The sequence below is a fragment of the Neovison vison genome, chromosome 4 (genome assembly GCF_020171115.1).
Source record: "Neovison vison isolate M4711 chromosome 4, ASM_NN_V1, whole genome shotgun sequence".
In the NCBI taxonomy this organism is placed as follows: domain Eukaryota; kingdom Metazoa; phylum Chordata; class Mammalia; order Carnivora; family Mustelidae; genus Neogale; species Neogale vison.
In genome coordinates, this window is record NC_058094.1 from 199343490 (window position 1) to 199360789 (window position 17300).

At 40.2% G+C, this 17300-nt stretch overlaps 1 protein-coding gene across 3 annotated transcripts in view; it reads right to left on the reverse strand.

The window, feature by feature from the left end:
* Positions 1–17300, reverse strand: part of CTTNBP2 (cortactin binding protein 2) — a 151294-nt gene that overhangs the window by 61149 nt on the left and 72845 nt on the right. For 2 of the 3 annotated variants that reach the window (XM_044246440.1, XM_044246441.1), the window contains exons 4-7: positions 14319–15963; positions 7895–8098; positions 5977–6076; positions 2955–3105 (exon numbers count right to left, since the gene is read on the reverse strand). In XM_044246440.1, the coding sequence (XP_044102375.1) occupies positions 2955–3105; positions 5977–6076; positions 7895–8098; positions 14319–15963 (2100 nt within the window). Of the gene's footprint in view, positions 1–2954; positions 3106–5976; positions 6077–7894; positions 8099–14318; positions 15964–17300 lie in introns of those variants that run through there. The other variant, XM_044246442.1, reaches the window with a different exon arrangement.

A 17300-nucleotide genomic window follows, 5' to 3' on the forward strand; every position in this document is an offset into this window, starting at 1 on the left:
TGCTGCACTACTTACTTTTCATTCAGTTTGGTAATGTGAAATTCATTCACTTTTTATATATAAGGTAAAATTTTATATTAATATGTGTTATATCACAGATTTCTTAAACTGTATAAACTAAATGAGTAAGTATAACATTGGGCTATTTTCTCAGATTCTTAAAAAATAAGCAAAAAGGATTTTTTTTAAAAAAAAGCTCTAGCAATAGGACTCAATGGAAAATGTTTATACTTGGCTTATATCCCTGGTTATAACATTAATTGTTGGTTCTCTTTTAGTAAATTATTTAAGAAAATCCACCATCTGATGCAGGTGCTATGGAAAACAGCATGAAGTTTCCTCAAAAAGTTAAAAATAGAACTAACCTATGACCCAGCAATCACACTACTGGATATTTTCCCAAAGAATACAAAAGCACTAATTCACAGTGATGCATGCACCCTTATGTCTATAGCAGCATTGTTTATAATTATCAAGATATGGAAGAAGCCGAAGCATCCACCGATTGATGAATAAAGAAGATGTGAGGGGCGCCTGGGTGGCTCAGTGGGTTAAGCCACTGCCTTCGGCTCAGGTCATGATCCCAGCGTCCTGGGATCGAGTCCCATGTCGGGCTCTCTGATCAGCGGGGAGCCTGCTTCCTCCTCTCTCTCTCTCTGCCTGCCTCTCTGCCTACTTGTGATCTCTCTCTGTCAAATAAATAAATTCTTTAAAAAAAAAAAAAAAAAGAAGATGTGAGATATATAATCTATTATATAATGGAATATTTTTCAGCCATAAAAAAGAATAATGTTGCCATTTGCAACAAAATGGCTGGAACTTGAGAATATAATGCTTAGTGAAGTCAGTCAGTCAGAGAAAGACAAGAACCTTACGATTTCACTCATAGGTGTAATTTATGAAAAAAAAACACAGAAGGAAAAAACACTCAAGAAACAGAGTCTTAATTAACAAATTGATGATTACCAGAGGTAGGGGGGTGGGGGGAGGATGGGTTAAATAATCAATGGGGACTAAGGAGTATACTTGTCATTAAAAAAAAACAAACCATAAATACAACAGCAATCCAGTATCTAAGGGTGACCTATAAAATAGAAAATGTGCCTTTTTGTCCTGGGAAATTTTAAGGACGTTTCCTATGATGGAAGCATGAGCTTCCATCATGATCCACACTTCACTGAGCTCAGGAATTACCTTATTTTTTGTTTTTGCAGCTTCCCAGAATAATAAAGGTGATGGACGCTCCTTAACTCCCCCAGCCCAGAGAGGGAACCCTCTGAGAAATGCATGTCAGTGTGCACAGGGTGGATCTCCTGGTCTTCAAGTGTTTCACAACAGGTTGATGGAGACAAATTTGGGAAGGCTAACTGAGAAGTTTTAATTCAAATGCATTTGTGCGTGGCTGAACCAGAAGCGTTATCCAAGGACTCTTCCATGCATCAGACTCTAACTGTTTTCACTTTCAAAATCACTGACTTTTTCTGTGCACCTTGTACAGGGGACATCAGCGCTGTGTGGGATGCAGTCAACAGCGATTTGGGGTCCACGGTGGATTTCTGTATATAGTGCTTCCAGTTCTGGGGCAAATTAGACAATGACGCTGAACTCTATGAGGTGCTACACAATCTTACAACAACAAACATCAGTCATAGGGGGAAGAGCGAGCACAGCTAACTCTCCTCCGGCAATGGGGCACTACCTTGTCACAAACATCTGACCATCTGTTCACTGCTTACAGTTCCCAGGCACCATACCAACTATGTTATACAGATTACCTCATTTCACTTGAATAACCCTAACCACGGCTACCATTATTAGACTCATTTTGTAGAGGGGTCAACCGAGGCACAGCAAAGTAACATAATTTGCCTAAGCTCACACAGCCTTGTGAAGGGATGGTTTGAGCCTCACAGGTCTGATTCCAGAGCCTAATCTCTCAGCTATTACACAGCAATTTTAGATCCCGGTTACTGCCACCACCGCAACAGGGGATCCTTCTGCAGCTCTTCTATAAAATAGACATTTTGAAAATATATCCAGAATCGGACAATTTACCACCATTTCTATCCCTCAACCTTGATCCAAACCACTATTACTTTTTCCCTGGATTAAAACAACAGATTCCTATGGGTCTCCCTTGCAGCTGCTCTGTCCCACCTACATTTTATTCTCAAGTCTGCAGCCAAAGTGGCTCTTATAAAAATGAGTCAGTTCATGTCCTTGCTCTCTTCAAAACCATCCATCCAAAGGCCTTATTCCAAGTGCTCGCCGTGGCCCACAAGACCTTCTGTGGCTGCCTCTGGCCACACTGGCCTGCCTGAGGTGCCCTGAGGGTACCAGAGCTCTCCACCTCCAGCCTGGCACACTGCTCCCCACATCTCTTCATGGCCCACATCCTGGCTTCTATCAGGTCTTGGCCCAAATGTCACATTTTCAATGAAGACTTTCCCCACCAACTGAAGGAACTCCCCCAGCCCAGGCACTCCGATCTTTAAAACATCCAGCCACTATCTGTTTACTTACTTGCCTATGGTCACCCCTCCCGTCCCATGAGGATGTAAGATCCATGAGGACAGAACTGCTTGATTTGCTGCTGCCTCTCCTGTCCCGAGGACAGCTGGTGCTCAGGTAATACTTGTCGAATGATTAAAAATTTACACTTCTATTATCTCCCCTGATTCGGAAAATAGCCAGGATGCAGGTACTCATTTTTCTCTTTTACAGATGAATAATTTGAGATTCAGAGGATAAAGAACTGGTTAGGCTAACGGACAAGGCTTTTCATAGCAGACACTCCAACAGAAGTCAGAGGTCAGACACCGTCCGTATTTGATAGCCTAAAAGCAAAGAAAAACAAAGCAACCTCTATTTTAATATATTTTGTTCTAGCTACAGAGTTGGCAGACAGGGTAAATTATAGGACAAACCCCCAACCCCCCAAAACTGGTACTTACTCTGGTTTTTACACTGCGGTCTGTTCCGGCTTCTAATAAGTGTTTGATACACTCTTTATTTCCATTTTTACAGGCCAGGTATAGAGGTGTCTGTCCTTCATCAGCAGCATGATTAATGTTGGCATCGTATGCAATTAATAATTCTACACACCTAAACACAAGATTACAATTAATCAGACTAAAACTGGTTTGATTTCGGAAAGACCTGACCCAGATATTAAACCAAGGAAATAATGCTAAAGCAATTCTGTATCTTATCATATCAACTGTTTTCACTTATATATGTATCAACTACTGTGGGTCTTATTATATGGATACGGTTTTGTAGCAAGGCTAGAAGATATATTTTAACACAAATTTAATTACGTCTATGGAAATTTAAGACAGCAGCATTGATCAAGTGTTTTGACACTTTTCTGTAACCAACTTGTAAACGTGGAGTACTTGCAATGTATTTAACTAATTGGGATGAATGGCTTAACTGTGAACTTATATATATGTGACATACATATTATTTGTGGTTCAAAATAGCTTAAACCTTGAAAAAAGTCAGACTGCGGAGTCATTTTGAGATTTTTCACTTGAGAAAATAATTATAAATAGCTCAGACAGCAGGGCACCATGTGCCTCCACTATAAAAGGCAGAAGGGAGGCTGAGCAAAGGGCTGCCTTGGGGAGAGCACATAGCAGAGGCTATCCTGTCTCCTGAAAGGGGGCTATTTACAAGGAAAAAAGATGGCTAAGCATAAACTCACAACTCTGAGAATCAAGGAGGAAAGAAACAGGTGAATTCAAGACTCTGTGGCATTTGTGCAAAGTGCTTGTAAAATGAGATGCAAATAAGTGGAGAAAAGTAGGTTGAATCATAATCAAATTAAGAAGCAATTTACAACATCTTCATTTTCTCACTTCAGGTATATGCTTTTTTTCCCCCTGACTTTTCTTGAAAACTTTTGGTTTATATATATATTTTTAAAAAGTTTCATATTGATATGTGTTTGCATCTCATATATATTTAAACTAATCAATGCCCAGGGTTCTTTTTTTTTTTTTTAAGATTTTTATTTATTTATTTGACACACGGAGATCAGAAGTAGGCAGAGAAGCAGGCAGACAGAAAGGAGGAAGCAGGCTCCCTGCTGAGCAGAGAGCCCGATGCAGGGCTCGATCCCAGGACCCTGGGATCAAGACCTGAGCTGAAGACAGAGGCCTCAACCCACTGAGCTACCCAGGTGCCCCCAGGGTACTTCTTTTTCTTTTTTTTCTTTTTCAGGGTTCTTCTTTTTGACAAAGCAAGCCATGCCTGCATTCCTAGTACTCTAAGATTTTTCAAGTAAGTGGCACTACTCATTGCTGGGTGACAATAAATGTAAAAGCCTAGGCCTGATGAAGAAATCCCTTCTGGAGGATTCAGGACATAGATACAGTATCTATGGTCCTCAACAATACACTCACGAGGTCTGCAACAGACACACAGAAAAAAACAGATGCATTTTGAAAAAGATGCATTTTGAATATTTAAAACGTGACAATTAGAATCAATAACATTAGTGTGAATCTTAAAACCTGTATTATAGGAATTATGAAGTATGTTAAGAATATTTCTATCAGATAGCTAATATTAACAAGTCAGGAAATGATAGATGTTGGCAACGATGAAGAGAAAGAGGAACCCTCTTACACCACTGGTTGGAATGCAAGCTGGTGCAGCCACTCTGGGAAAAGTATGGAGGGTCCTCAAAAAGCTGAGAATAGAGTGACCTTATGACCCAGCAATCACACTAGGGATTTACCCCAAAGATACAAATGTGATCTGAAGGGGCAGCTGTTCCCCAGTGTTTACAGCAACAATGTCCACAACAGCCACATTGCCATTTGCAATGACGAGGATGGAACTAGAGCATATTATGCTGAATGAAATAAGTCAACCAGAGAAAGACAATTATCATATGATCTCACTCATACGTGAATTTTTTTTTCCTACGTGAAATATAAGAAAACAGAGGATCATAGGGGAAGGAAGGAAAAAAATTTAAAAAGACAAAATCAGAGAGGGAGACCAACTATAAGAGACTGTTAATCATAGGAAACAAACTGAGGGTTGCTGGAAGGGACGTGGGGGGATGGGGTAACTGGGTGATGGGTATTAATGAGGGCACGTGATGTAATGAGCACTGGGGGTTACATAAGACTGATGAATCACTGAACTCTACATCTGAATCTCTTAATACATCATATGTTAATTGAATTTAAAGTTTAAAAAACTTAAAAAAAAAAAAGTTTCTATCAGGATAGTTAGATAAACAGCTTGCATTCCCTACAGGACATTTCAGCACAGGAAGAGAAAGCAGGTAGCTTAGTGGCATTCTATTTTATTAAACCATGACTCTTAATTTTAAAAAACCGTGTCTGTGTTCAACAGACTTGGGAGGGTCCTGAAGAAATCACTGATAAACTTACACATATTTCAGTTGGTAGGTTCTTTTGGGTTTGTGCTCTAATTACTTTTAGTATGAAAAGTTTCTGCTTCAATTTTTTAAGATGATAAAACAAGGTGAATACACTGGGATTTAATACTGAATGAAGTGCCACTCGGAAGTTAAGATTCTCGTAATTGATCTAATTCTAGAATTTGCTTTTAATGCCATCACAAGTAAAAAAGCTTTCTTGTGTTGGGGGGGTGGTTAACAGTGAATTACAGTCTTTAATAGTGTATGTATCACTGCATATATGCTGATAGACAATAAATCGATTTTCTTCAGAAGCAAGTTCATTCACGTGAGGTCGACACACAACCCATTTCTCTTCTTCACGTTCCTCATACACAACTATTCCCCTTTAAAGAAGAAGAACAAATTTAGGATCCTACTTCTCATTTAAATCTTCAAATATATTTAGTGAATTTATTTGCCAGTGGATTTTAAGCACTAGCTTACACATTCAGCCAGAACTGAAATATGTGTGCAGATTATAGAGACTCTTTTCACTGGGGGGAAAAGGAAGAATTCAGAGCACCACTTACTTGAAATGTCCCTGAGCAGCTGCAGCACACAAGGGTGTGAAGCCATTTTTATCAGCAGCATTGACTTGGGCTTCTGCATTCAGCAGCAATCTCACACAGTCTGTGGATTTTAATAGAAAGCCATTTAAATTCCCCATTTAGAGTTATGGTGAGCCAAATTCTAAACAAGCTCTACATAGATGCTAAACCCAAAGGACCTCTCCCGTGCGCAGTCCACCTGACAATTCTAGCATGGTGCATATGAGACCCCGCAAGCTATTTACAGAGAAAAGTAGCCTCTTTTCCAGAAGATGCTAACGCCCCAGACTCACCAACTAGGTAAGACTCTGTGTGTGTGTGTGTGTGTGTGTGTTACTTTGGGAAGAGTTGCTGATGAGAGATAAGATTGTTATATATCAGAAAATGTTGGGGTGCCTGGGTGGCTCAGTGGGTTAAGCCTCTGCCTTCGGCTCAGGTCATGATCTCAGGGTCCTGGGATCTAGCCCCACATCGGGCTCTCTGCTCAGCAGGGAGCCTGCTTCCTCCTCTCTCTCTGCCTGCCTCTCTGCCTGCTTGTGATCACTCTCTCTGTCAAATAAATAAATAAAATCTTAAAAAAAAAAAAAAGTTCAACCAGATTTTTCCACAAGTCTATACCAGGAGATAACGTTATTGGGTAGAGAAAAAAATCTACTTGCCGAATTGAAATACCATTCTTTGTATTTAAAGAGTTAAATTCTTACTTTGTGATAATTAACCTTTGAAACACTTCCATGTGATGGTCATCCTACTCATAATTCCATGGGTAAGGTAAACCCACATAAAGTCACCTGACTCTGGCATAAATATCATCTAGGACTCGGGTTCCTCATGCTATTTACCAGATTTAATTTCTCGACATTAAAGAAAATTCCCACAGGGCTTTTGAAGTAAAGAAGAATCCAAAAGTACTTTTAAAATCATAAGCTATCTTCTTAGCTCACTAGATTCTTCCAATTAGTCCACTTGAACACAGTGAAGCTCTGAAAACTTCTCCAAAGTACTCAACAATCACGCAGCTTATATGAGCAATGCTATTTGATTCTGAATTTGCCGGCAAATTATCTTTTTCTGCACAACCATATGTTTTAGCAAATTTGACCACAAGACTTGAGAAACAAGAATAATTCCCAGACTTCATCAATATGTTGTTTGTAGCTGTACAACTCCTCAGTTCTCTTTAAAAAAATCCAAATAACTATAAATTGTTCCAATGACAGAACAGTTTCAGACCCATGACCTTCTCTAACTTCTAAAACTTGCCCTCACTGGAGCATGTGTTGTGTTAAGCCCGGTCACTTTGACTTTCACACACAGGTATTCTAACAGACAAATTAGAGCTATTTTGTCCTGACTAAAGTGATTATAGATGGAAGGCTTCCTTCTAAAATGTGCATCATAGTACTAGACCCCAAATTTTGACATACACAATACATATCATTGTGCATAAAACAAAGATCACTTTTTGCTAGCTGCAATAAAATCTACTTTAAAAAGAGATTTTTATTTATTTGAGAGTGAGTGAGTGAGCATGGGAAGGCAGAGGGAAAGGAAAGAGAGCAAATCTTGGGCAGACCCTGCGTTGAGCGTGGAGCCCAACGGGGGGTTGATCTCACAACCCTCAGATCATGACCTGAGGGGAAATAAAAAATCGGTTGCTCAACAGACTGAGCCACCCAGGTGTCCCTGAAATTTTACATTTTTACAAAACTATAGTTTGGACTTTTTTTTTTTAAACAATATTTACAAAATCGTTAAATCATGCAAAAAAAAAAAAAAATCATCCACTACTACCTGTAAGAGAAAATCAAAACCAAAAGAACCTTTTGCTCATGGCAATGGTTACCAGTGCTTTTGACTCCCCATCCTTTTGCAAAAGATAAGATCTTGCCATCTTTACCTGTATGTCCATTCTTAGCAGCAGAATACAAGGCAGAATGGCCATCTTCACAGGAGTAATTAATGTCCAGTCCTTCTTCATTAAGCAGCATTGATAATAAAGTGACATTTCCCTGGGCAGCAGCTTGCTGAAGAAGGGTGGGCCTGCCAGCCAGGGGGGCAGGACCACCACTCATTAGCAAAGGGGTTAGGGAGGGTGACCAGCCTGTGGGTTAAAGTGACCCTAGTTAGAGTAGGAGCAAGGACAAGAGACAGATATTACCCACTTGTTTCTGAATTACACACACACACACACACACACACGCACACGCACACGCACAGACATATGAATACGTATCCTTAGAGGATTATGTGGTTTCTAACATTATCAATCTGTTAATATTTACTTAACACAAACCTGTACTGTTATTTCAATCTTGTATCTGCTAATTAAATTAATATACATGGTGACATATTATTTTTAGTTGTCAATCTTACACATATAAATGTTAAAGTAGTGGTCAGTTTTAGGAAACTAAGATAGCTATCTCATTTTAAAAGTTCAAATTCCACTTCAAGGTTTCAAAACAATTTGAATTTTAAAATTACAAACATATTTCCTCAATTTCAATATCAATCTGAAAAGTGAACTGACATCTTTAGGTATAGAAATAATTGTAAGAAATAGAGATTTTCTTTTTTCAACCATGTTTCCAAGGTATTTAACTAAAAATGTATACAGATCACTAAGAGGGATCAAATATTGCTAAGAAATCTATATTTATGTTACTTGAATTCCCTTATTTGGGGAAAAAATAATGAAGGGACCCAAGTGCTAGTCATATCAAGAGCTAAAAGAAACACAACATATATAATTGAATCTAGAATACTTTGAATTGAATTGAATCTAGAATCTTTGTATACCAGCACAAATATGCAAGACATGATTCTGAAGACTTCGTCATCTGGCCATCTTTACAACTTGTGTACCAGAAACTTTTACTAGCCAACAAAACAGGGCACTCTACCATATAGTTTTAATAAGAATCATAAGAGTTATCATAGTTAGATATTTCTCATCAGTATTTAGCAGCTTTAGAAGAGAATCTGTTAAGTGTGTGAAGTCGGCTGCATATAGCATGGAAAATTTTCTGAATTCTTCCTTGGTCAAAAGGCTGTAAAAACAGTAAAGTAAAAATGTTTATTTAACGTGATATATAGGTATTTAATGTGTTTTAGATACAATTAACTTTCAAAATAAGTCATTGTACTTTCTTCCTTTTGAAGCCCCAAATACCTCAAAGTAATCCCGGTGTATACGGTATATACGGAGGGGCCTATGTGCACATATTCACTCCTCAGGGTACACTTTCTGCATAAACCCAGTAACAGTCTCTGTAGTGGGACATAACAGATGATCTTTTTATGTTTCCTCCACCTTGGTATCAGGATAATATTCTACATATATGGGTATTACATTAATATGTAATAAATTTGTATAATTGAGACCTGAATTACTTTAACAAATATTAAAAGCAAAAGATTTCTTGGTATTTTAAAAATTATTTGTGAAATAAAGCAGTTTATACATATAAAACTAGTCTGTTTATTAAAAGCTGGATATTACATCTTCATAATTAATCATTTGGGTCCATGAATAATTTATTGTTTTTACCCTATTAGACTGCAATGACAAACAAAATTCAAATGCTTATAAAATTAAATATTTATCTAAGCTTTATGGTATTTCCCCATTGATATTCATTAGCTCTTCTTACAAAAGTAGTATTTTTACTTCATACTTACAAGAAGGCTCCTCTCTGGTACATTTTACCTTTTGTATTTTCTTAAAAACAAACAAAAAAACAAGCCCACAAAAATTAAATCAGTACTTATTAGAAATGGATGATAAACAGAGAAATTATAAACACCAAGGTATGACACCTTGACTGCAAAGCAAACACAGAAGTAACACGAAGGCATTGCAAGGTGGTCCTCTGTGGAACAGAAGGGAGTGTGGCTCACAACTCAGTGAGTTTCTCTGCTTGAGCTCCTGGTGCTGAGCTCCTGGTGCACTCTCTCCCAACCCTTCACCCTCCTCCACCCCCACTGTCCTTCCTGCTACCCTCACCTTCTCTAGCGCCTCCAAACAGTCTTTGTTATTGATATCCTATAAAGAATAACAACACCTATATATCAAATGGTTTGCTCTTCTTTTAGATTTTGTCTTCATTTTTTTTTTTCCAGCGCAATTCTAGGCTTTTGGTGACAATTTAAATGCAGATGTATTTCTAAATGCCTTCTACGGAAACTTGGGATATAGTATGCTGAGAAACTCTATTGTTAATGCTAAGCTATCTGAAAGAGAAAATATTTATTCAAAAATTTTCTCAATCTTTAGACCACTCAAGAAATCGGTTTTCTGTCATACAAAACGACAGAGGAATTTGTTTTTTTTATTTTCTAAGAGGTGTGGAATATATTTTTAAAAGGAAAAATGCTTTATAAATACCAAGTACTCTTAAAGTTTAAATAAAACTTTTATCCCCACTATCATTTCCAATGGCTTAAGTTATTTAAATGAATCCTTCCATCCATATGGGATAAAATATAATTTTGCTATGGGTTTTTATTGTTCATTTGAAATTCCCAACAATGATAAAAACAGTAAGATTTATTGACTACTTAGGTAATGACAGAACAGACCTGCATCATACAACTACTTTAATGAGGTTAGAAAAAGGTCATTCAGCTTGGCAGCGTCATATGCAAACATTAGTAAAGGTGAGCATCTGCAGAACATGCGGTGGGTGACGAAGGGAACAGAACATGCAATGCAAGAGGGAACAGAAGTTGAGAACAGCTTCTGGCATCAGCTTCAGAGTGTGGAGAAGGTTAATGTCATAGCTCAAATAGGTCTCATTTCCAGATTTAGACTTTAAGCCAATCTTAGAGGGAGGATCATTTTTTTTTTTAAAACAAATGTTTAAGGGAAAAAATGTCTGAACCAAATTAAATAAAATGTACCAAACCACTACCACCCTCCCCCCCAAAAAACCCCAAACCAAAAAGAAACTAGAAACAAGTTTCCAAGGGTATGAAAACTCAACTGCCTAGGGTGATTTCTGATTTAGATGTCTATTTATCTAACAGTTAAAATGCATTCATTGCATAAGTTCAGGAGGAACAAGAAATTTTAATTCATTTAGAATTTAAAATGCTATTTAAAAATTTAACATTTGGCCACAGAAACTGCTAATAGAGAAATTTACAACATAATTCATTAAAGTGGTATCTTCTGTCACTGCAATTCTCTTCAGGAGTGCTTTAGCTAAATTGTAATTGTTTGTCACAGATATAAGCAAATATAGAAACTCAGAATTTGAGAATTTTAAAGATATGGGATCTAGTGATTCTCCAGGAAGGGAGAGGTAGCGTACTGCTGTTTGAAAAATTCAACAGGCTAGTTTAATAAAACTTTCTGGTCTGAAAAAAAAATTTTTTTTTTTTTTTTGGTTCAATGATTTCATTTTTAGATGAAAAAGCTAATGGCTCAGAACAAACGGGCTCTTTAGGGTGATACCAGAAAGAGGCAGAAGTGGACTAACCCCGCCTTCTTCTTAGGCTCAGTCCAGAGCTCTACTCCTCACTAAATTTGGAACAGACATCTACCTACCAAGGATTTGGCAGATGTGCTCTGTCCTCATGCCCTGCTCCTACCAACCACAATGGCATTAGTGGCTATTTAGAAGATTAATAACCTTCAATGAGCTTATGATCTGGAGAGACCCAAGTTCACCCAGGCACAGATAGGTTAAGAAGCAAGACGGAAGGAGCTCTGGTGCTTCCTGGCGGCTAGAGGCATGGCGGCAAACATAGGGGCAACCCAAATGAAAAGCAGTTGAAATCCAGGATCTCATTTGGAAAAGTTAGGCTGACCTGCAACCACAGTTGATTTAATCACCCTTCTTATGTTACTGTAATAACTTTTTTATTCCCCAGACTAGATGCTCAGGGAAAGCTTGCTGAGTGACTATTCCTCCCTATAACCAAGTGATTTAGAAACTTATCATCCCACTGGGTAATTCTGGAATCCTGAGATGATTTTGGCCAACTGCAAAACCAGAGAACAGAAAACAAGGTACCAGTTTCACCTATCTTCAGTGGCTGCTGTTACTCTGGTTCCCTCATTTATCCTCTTTTGCTCTCTAGACACAAGCAAAGGGCATTTTTCAGAGGGATCATAGCGCCTTTATCCAAAATTCCACTCTCTCCTAGCTAGGTCATTCTGGCGAACATGTGACAGTCTAGGAATTGTCTTGTCTACCAAGTTTGAGATCCTGCTGACAAAATATTCCTCAGTTATGAACGCTGATTTTAAAGCTTTTCCACTGAAACCAAGACACTTGAGGCTGAACCTTGGAGCACAGTCATGACTGAGGCAATAATTGGTGAAGCATCACAGTCCAAAGCAAAGATGGTTTTATAGTTTTTTTAAAAGCTGACAAGGGATGCCTGGGTGGCTCAGTTGTTGGGCATCTGCCTTGGGCTCAGGTCATGATCCCGGGGTTGTGGGATCCCCGCATCCAGCTGCCTGCTCAGCGGGAAGCCTGTTTCTCCCTCTCCCACTCCCCCTGCTTGGGTTCTCCCTCTCCCTGTGTCTCTGTCCAATAAATAAATAAAAATCTTTAAAAAATAAGATAAAATAAAACCTGACAAAACAACAAGTGTTTTCCATTTTACAGTTTGTGCCTTTATGTCAACAGCACCATTGTGGCTCCCAAGGGTTTTGGAATCTCTGCTTTGAGATGGCCCTCAGACCTCACGGTACATTCTCTGGTTCTCCTGAATGGCAGCAAAAATTCCTACTTTGAATGTGGATTTAGCTCTGGAAAACAGCTACCATCATTCTTATGCCATGGGAAGGGCTGTTCAGCTCAGTGATACCATTTTGAATTAAAAATATGGAAGGCTGAATGCTGTAAAGACCTCACAAAGTACTAATAGTGACATCAATTTTAAAGCAAATTTTAGAAAATGCTTTAAGCAACAATATCAATGAAGCAAGAATATCACCTCTATTTATTCATCACTCATGCTACTCCAAGTGCAAGACCAAGCTCTTTGCATGTTAGGGTAGTTAATCCTAACAGCCACCCTACCTCATCTGAGAAGCATAAACTCCACATGAAGAATGAGAAAATTTGTTCAGTCCAAGAGAATCACCAAAACACACAGCTATAAACTGCAGGGCCTAGATTCCAGCGCAGGTCTCATTGACAGCAAAGGCCATCCTGTTTCCAATTCCCAATTATGCACCAAAATATGAATAGCAGCCTCTCAATGAACATAATTTCAAGGAACAGTTTATAATTAGGTAAGTAAATGCTGGCATATTGCTCTCATTACCTGACAATTAGCAAGAACTGTGCTCCCTATTTTTCTCATTCCCATTCCACACTCTTGAGTTTTAAATATAAATAACATTACTCAGCCCTTCACTTAATTCTTAAAGTTCCCTCTCATTAGAATCCATGGTCTCTGGTAGCCACTAAGAGTCCACGGTAAGAGAGAATGCTGTCAACTTTCAAGGTATCTTTGACACTAACATTATTTTAGAGCCACATTTGCTCAGGGAAGAACTAATCCAGTCATGTCAATAAAAAGCGATGCTTTCTCTAGCACTGCATAACAAAAGGGAAAACCCAGTTCTTTATCAACTCCTTCGTTTAAGAGTCACGTACTTCACAAAGCACATCTGCAGTGAAAACCCTCCCCACTATACCTACATGCGATGGTATCCATCTGTGCTCGGGGGCTGGAAGACAACTGCTGGGGACGGAATAAACAGCCTTTAAAATAAACTTAGAATAGGGACTTAAAATTTACGTACTCTATTTTTGAGGTTGAAAAGAATACCAAGCCACTACTAAAACTTGGAACATACCAATTATGGAGCAAATCTGATCAATTTGACAATTCGAGGTAGACTGAAGCATTCATAACCACTTGAAAGGATTTTTTAACGTTCTCTCTGAAGGGACAGAACTGAGCACAGATTGTCTGGTGACGACCCCCTAATACTGAAGCCTCGTGAGATAAATATTTAACAAGAAGGAACAGTCTTTTTTTCCCATGGAAATGCTTTAAATTAATGGTCTCCATGTGCTCCAAACCACTACTTTCAAGATATTTTAAAAAAGAAAGCACTTAGCATCAAGAAACCACAATTCATATAGCAAGATGAATCACCATACCCTGGAGCCATTAAAGAAAAATACAAAAAAAAAAAAAAGAGAGAGAGAGAGAGGGGGAAAAAGATAAAGAAATAGGGAAAAAAGTATCAAATAAAAAAAAAAGTTCCAAGGCAATGTCAAGGAAATTAAGGCAAGTGAGAAGACAGGCCACATTCTTCAAAAAAGGGTATAATATTTCAATCCCTTTACCTGATGCTGTTACCAGGAGGCTGTCTGAGGCACCTGTTCTACAAGATGAGGCACTAACAGGGTTTATGGAAGAGCAAAAGGCAATGGTGGTGGGAATGACAAGGGAACTTTCTGAACATGCAGGTTGGCTCAGTCCAGGGGTTTCAGCAGGCCAGGCACCCACCTGAGACGTGGCCAGGGCTGAAACGCCACAGCCTGCCGGTGCCACAGTTAAATCTATGGATGGTTTTGGTGGCAGCTGAGGGGAAGATGATTTAGGGAGATTCTCCTCATTTATTACCCTGTTCCCTTGTGGCAAAGTGGAAGGAGGCGAAGCCATAGTTTTGTTATCAACTTTGGCCCCCGCGCTGGAGGCCCTGCTGCTATCCATAATAACCTTGAGTTGGGGGTGTGGTGGAGAAGGAGTCTGGGAGAGCCCTGGCTTTTTTGGAGGGATAGGAGGAGGGTTTCCTCTGTCAACTCGTGCTACGCCAGGAGTCTTTAAACTGGTCCGACCGACTGGAGGGCAGGTGCCAACGTCCCCTGTAGGGGGCGCCCCAGGCCTCGGGGGCGCTCCTGCAGGAGGGCTTGTAAATCTTGACAGTGCTTGGGTCACAGTATTCCGAGCTAGCTGTTTGGCCACTAGGCTGTCACGACTCGTTGGAGAGACATCTCTGGATGGAGGACTTTGGGTGGTATTTCCATTTTGGTCTGGGTCATTAGCATTGCCCTGAAATCGAAATCTGGCTGCTTGGATTCGAGGGTTTAGACCTGGATGCAAAGCTGCATTGGCACACGGTGAGTGTAAACTGTGCCCAGGTGCTGCCTGTGCGTGGCTCTGGGGAGCTATGGTTGGCGTCTGCACGGTGGGAGGGGCAGTGCTATTGGGAAGTGGGGGGGTGCTACTCGGCGAGCCAGTGCTTGGTCCGTTCTCCTCAATTTTGCTTGCACTTGGAGGGGGGACAGTAGGCAGAGAGGAGACAATCAAGTCACCGTGGGAAGCCTGCCTGTCGATACCTGGTCTGCCCAGCGCGGCACTGGGGCACACATTTCCTTTTGTGTTGGCGGAAACTAGGGGGCTCCCTGTGGGAGGCTTCACAGGCACAGTCAAAGGCAACTTCTTCACATGGTCAATGCTTTCTACCGCCGGGTCAGTCTGGCAAGCAACAGACCTTGTCACAGGTCCTTCTGTCCCCACAGATATGGACACCGAACGCCTATCTTTCGTCTTTCGCGGGAGAGAGAGGCTTGGTTTGCTATCATTTCCCCTTTTCAGCTGCTCAATCATTTTCTTCATCTTGTCGATCTCCTCCTTGAGGTCAGTGGTGTGGGCTTCCTCGCGGTGCAGTTTAGCACGAAGCTGTTCCCGCTCCGTGTCAAACTCAGAGAGCTGTTTCTCCATCTGAGCTTCCATTTCTGTGCTCCTTCGTTTCTCGGCGGAGAGCTGCTCTTCTAACGTACCTGTCTTCTTCTTCTCCTCTTCCAGTCTGGCCAGCACGTCTTCGAGCTTCTGGGCCTCGTCTAGGACTTTGCCCGAGAGCTGTTTGCACTCCTTGACCAGCATCAGGACCACGTGCTTGTTCTTGCCTCGCTCCTCCTCCAGGCGGGCTGCCAGCTGCTTGTGCTCTTGCTCAAGGCCCTGCAGCTGAAGCTTCTCCATCTCCAGCTGCAAGAAATCCACAGGACAGCGCTGAGTAACACACAGAGAATCCTTTCAGCCAAAGAAGTGCTTCTTGAGAGATTTCTATTAATTGTGTTAACGGCTATGTGATTTGGGTTAGCTGAAGGGCCACATTTCTAAAATTGTTGTGATAGGAAAGATAATATTTTAGATACTCATTAAATGAGAAAATAGGTATAAATGGTTTAGCGAAAACCATCTAAGTCACAGCAATAGAGAATTTTTAAAAACCTATTAAACTACAGAAAATGAATAGAAACCTGACACTTCAGAACACAATACAGAGTTCAGAAAGTTCTGTTTTTGTAAAAATAGAACTCTGTAAGGGAGCTGATGTTCTTTTTTTTTTTTTTTTAAGGTTTAATGCTGTAAGGTTGTTAATGAATCCCTGAGGTACAGTATAAGGAAAAGTGCCGAAAACAGAGGACTTCAGTTAAATTCTAAGCTTCTGTATTTGCTGTGTTTCTTAACTTTAACCTCAAGCTTCTTATCACGGGTTGCTGTAGAAATCATACAAAATCATATCTGAATCATATTTTACTAGAACTATGATCTTCACTGATACTGATCAGTGAAACAAAGTCCAACCCCATCTCCTCCAATCCTACTTGCTCGCTGAGCTCTCCCGACATTGGCCTCCCTGGTTCCTGCACAGTGTCCTGCCTCAGGGTCTTTGGCTTTCCGGTTCTCTTTGCCCAGAGTTCCACCACACACCTTCATGCAGGGTTCCTAGGCTAAGCAGCTCATGCGCTGCACAAGGAAGACCAGCTGGAGAGGTGAGTGGGAGCCCAAACCCAGCCCTGTCTACTCACTCACTGTCTGCCCAGGCATGGGGCTGCATCTGCCTGGAAAGAAGGGCACCTTTCCCTTCACAAAAAGACCCTGTCTGCTCACTAAGCCATAGGCTGTCAGGATTTATGCTTTCCAAAGAAACATTTTTCTAGTTGATCAATGCAGAGGAGCTTTAAAAAAAAAAAAAAAAAAAAAAACCTCTTTATCTCCAGGTGGGGTTTTCAAATAGCACAAAACCACCCAAAGCACCAAAGTCTCACTTCTTTTCCTCCAGGCCTCTGCTCAGCTGCTACCTTGACCAAGGCCTCCTTCTCACTGTCCTGGGGAAAACAGTGGTCCCTCCCACTGTACTGGTAACCCTTTGCTTAGCACCTACCTGCCCTCACTGGAATGTGACTCCATGAAGGCAGGGACTAGATCTTCTTTGCTGCTATTTCCAAGACCTAGAATAGTATCTGGCACACAGTAATTGTTGACTGGATGAATGAAATTAATGCAGTTCACAGAAACAACAAACTTCTGCACACTGA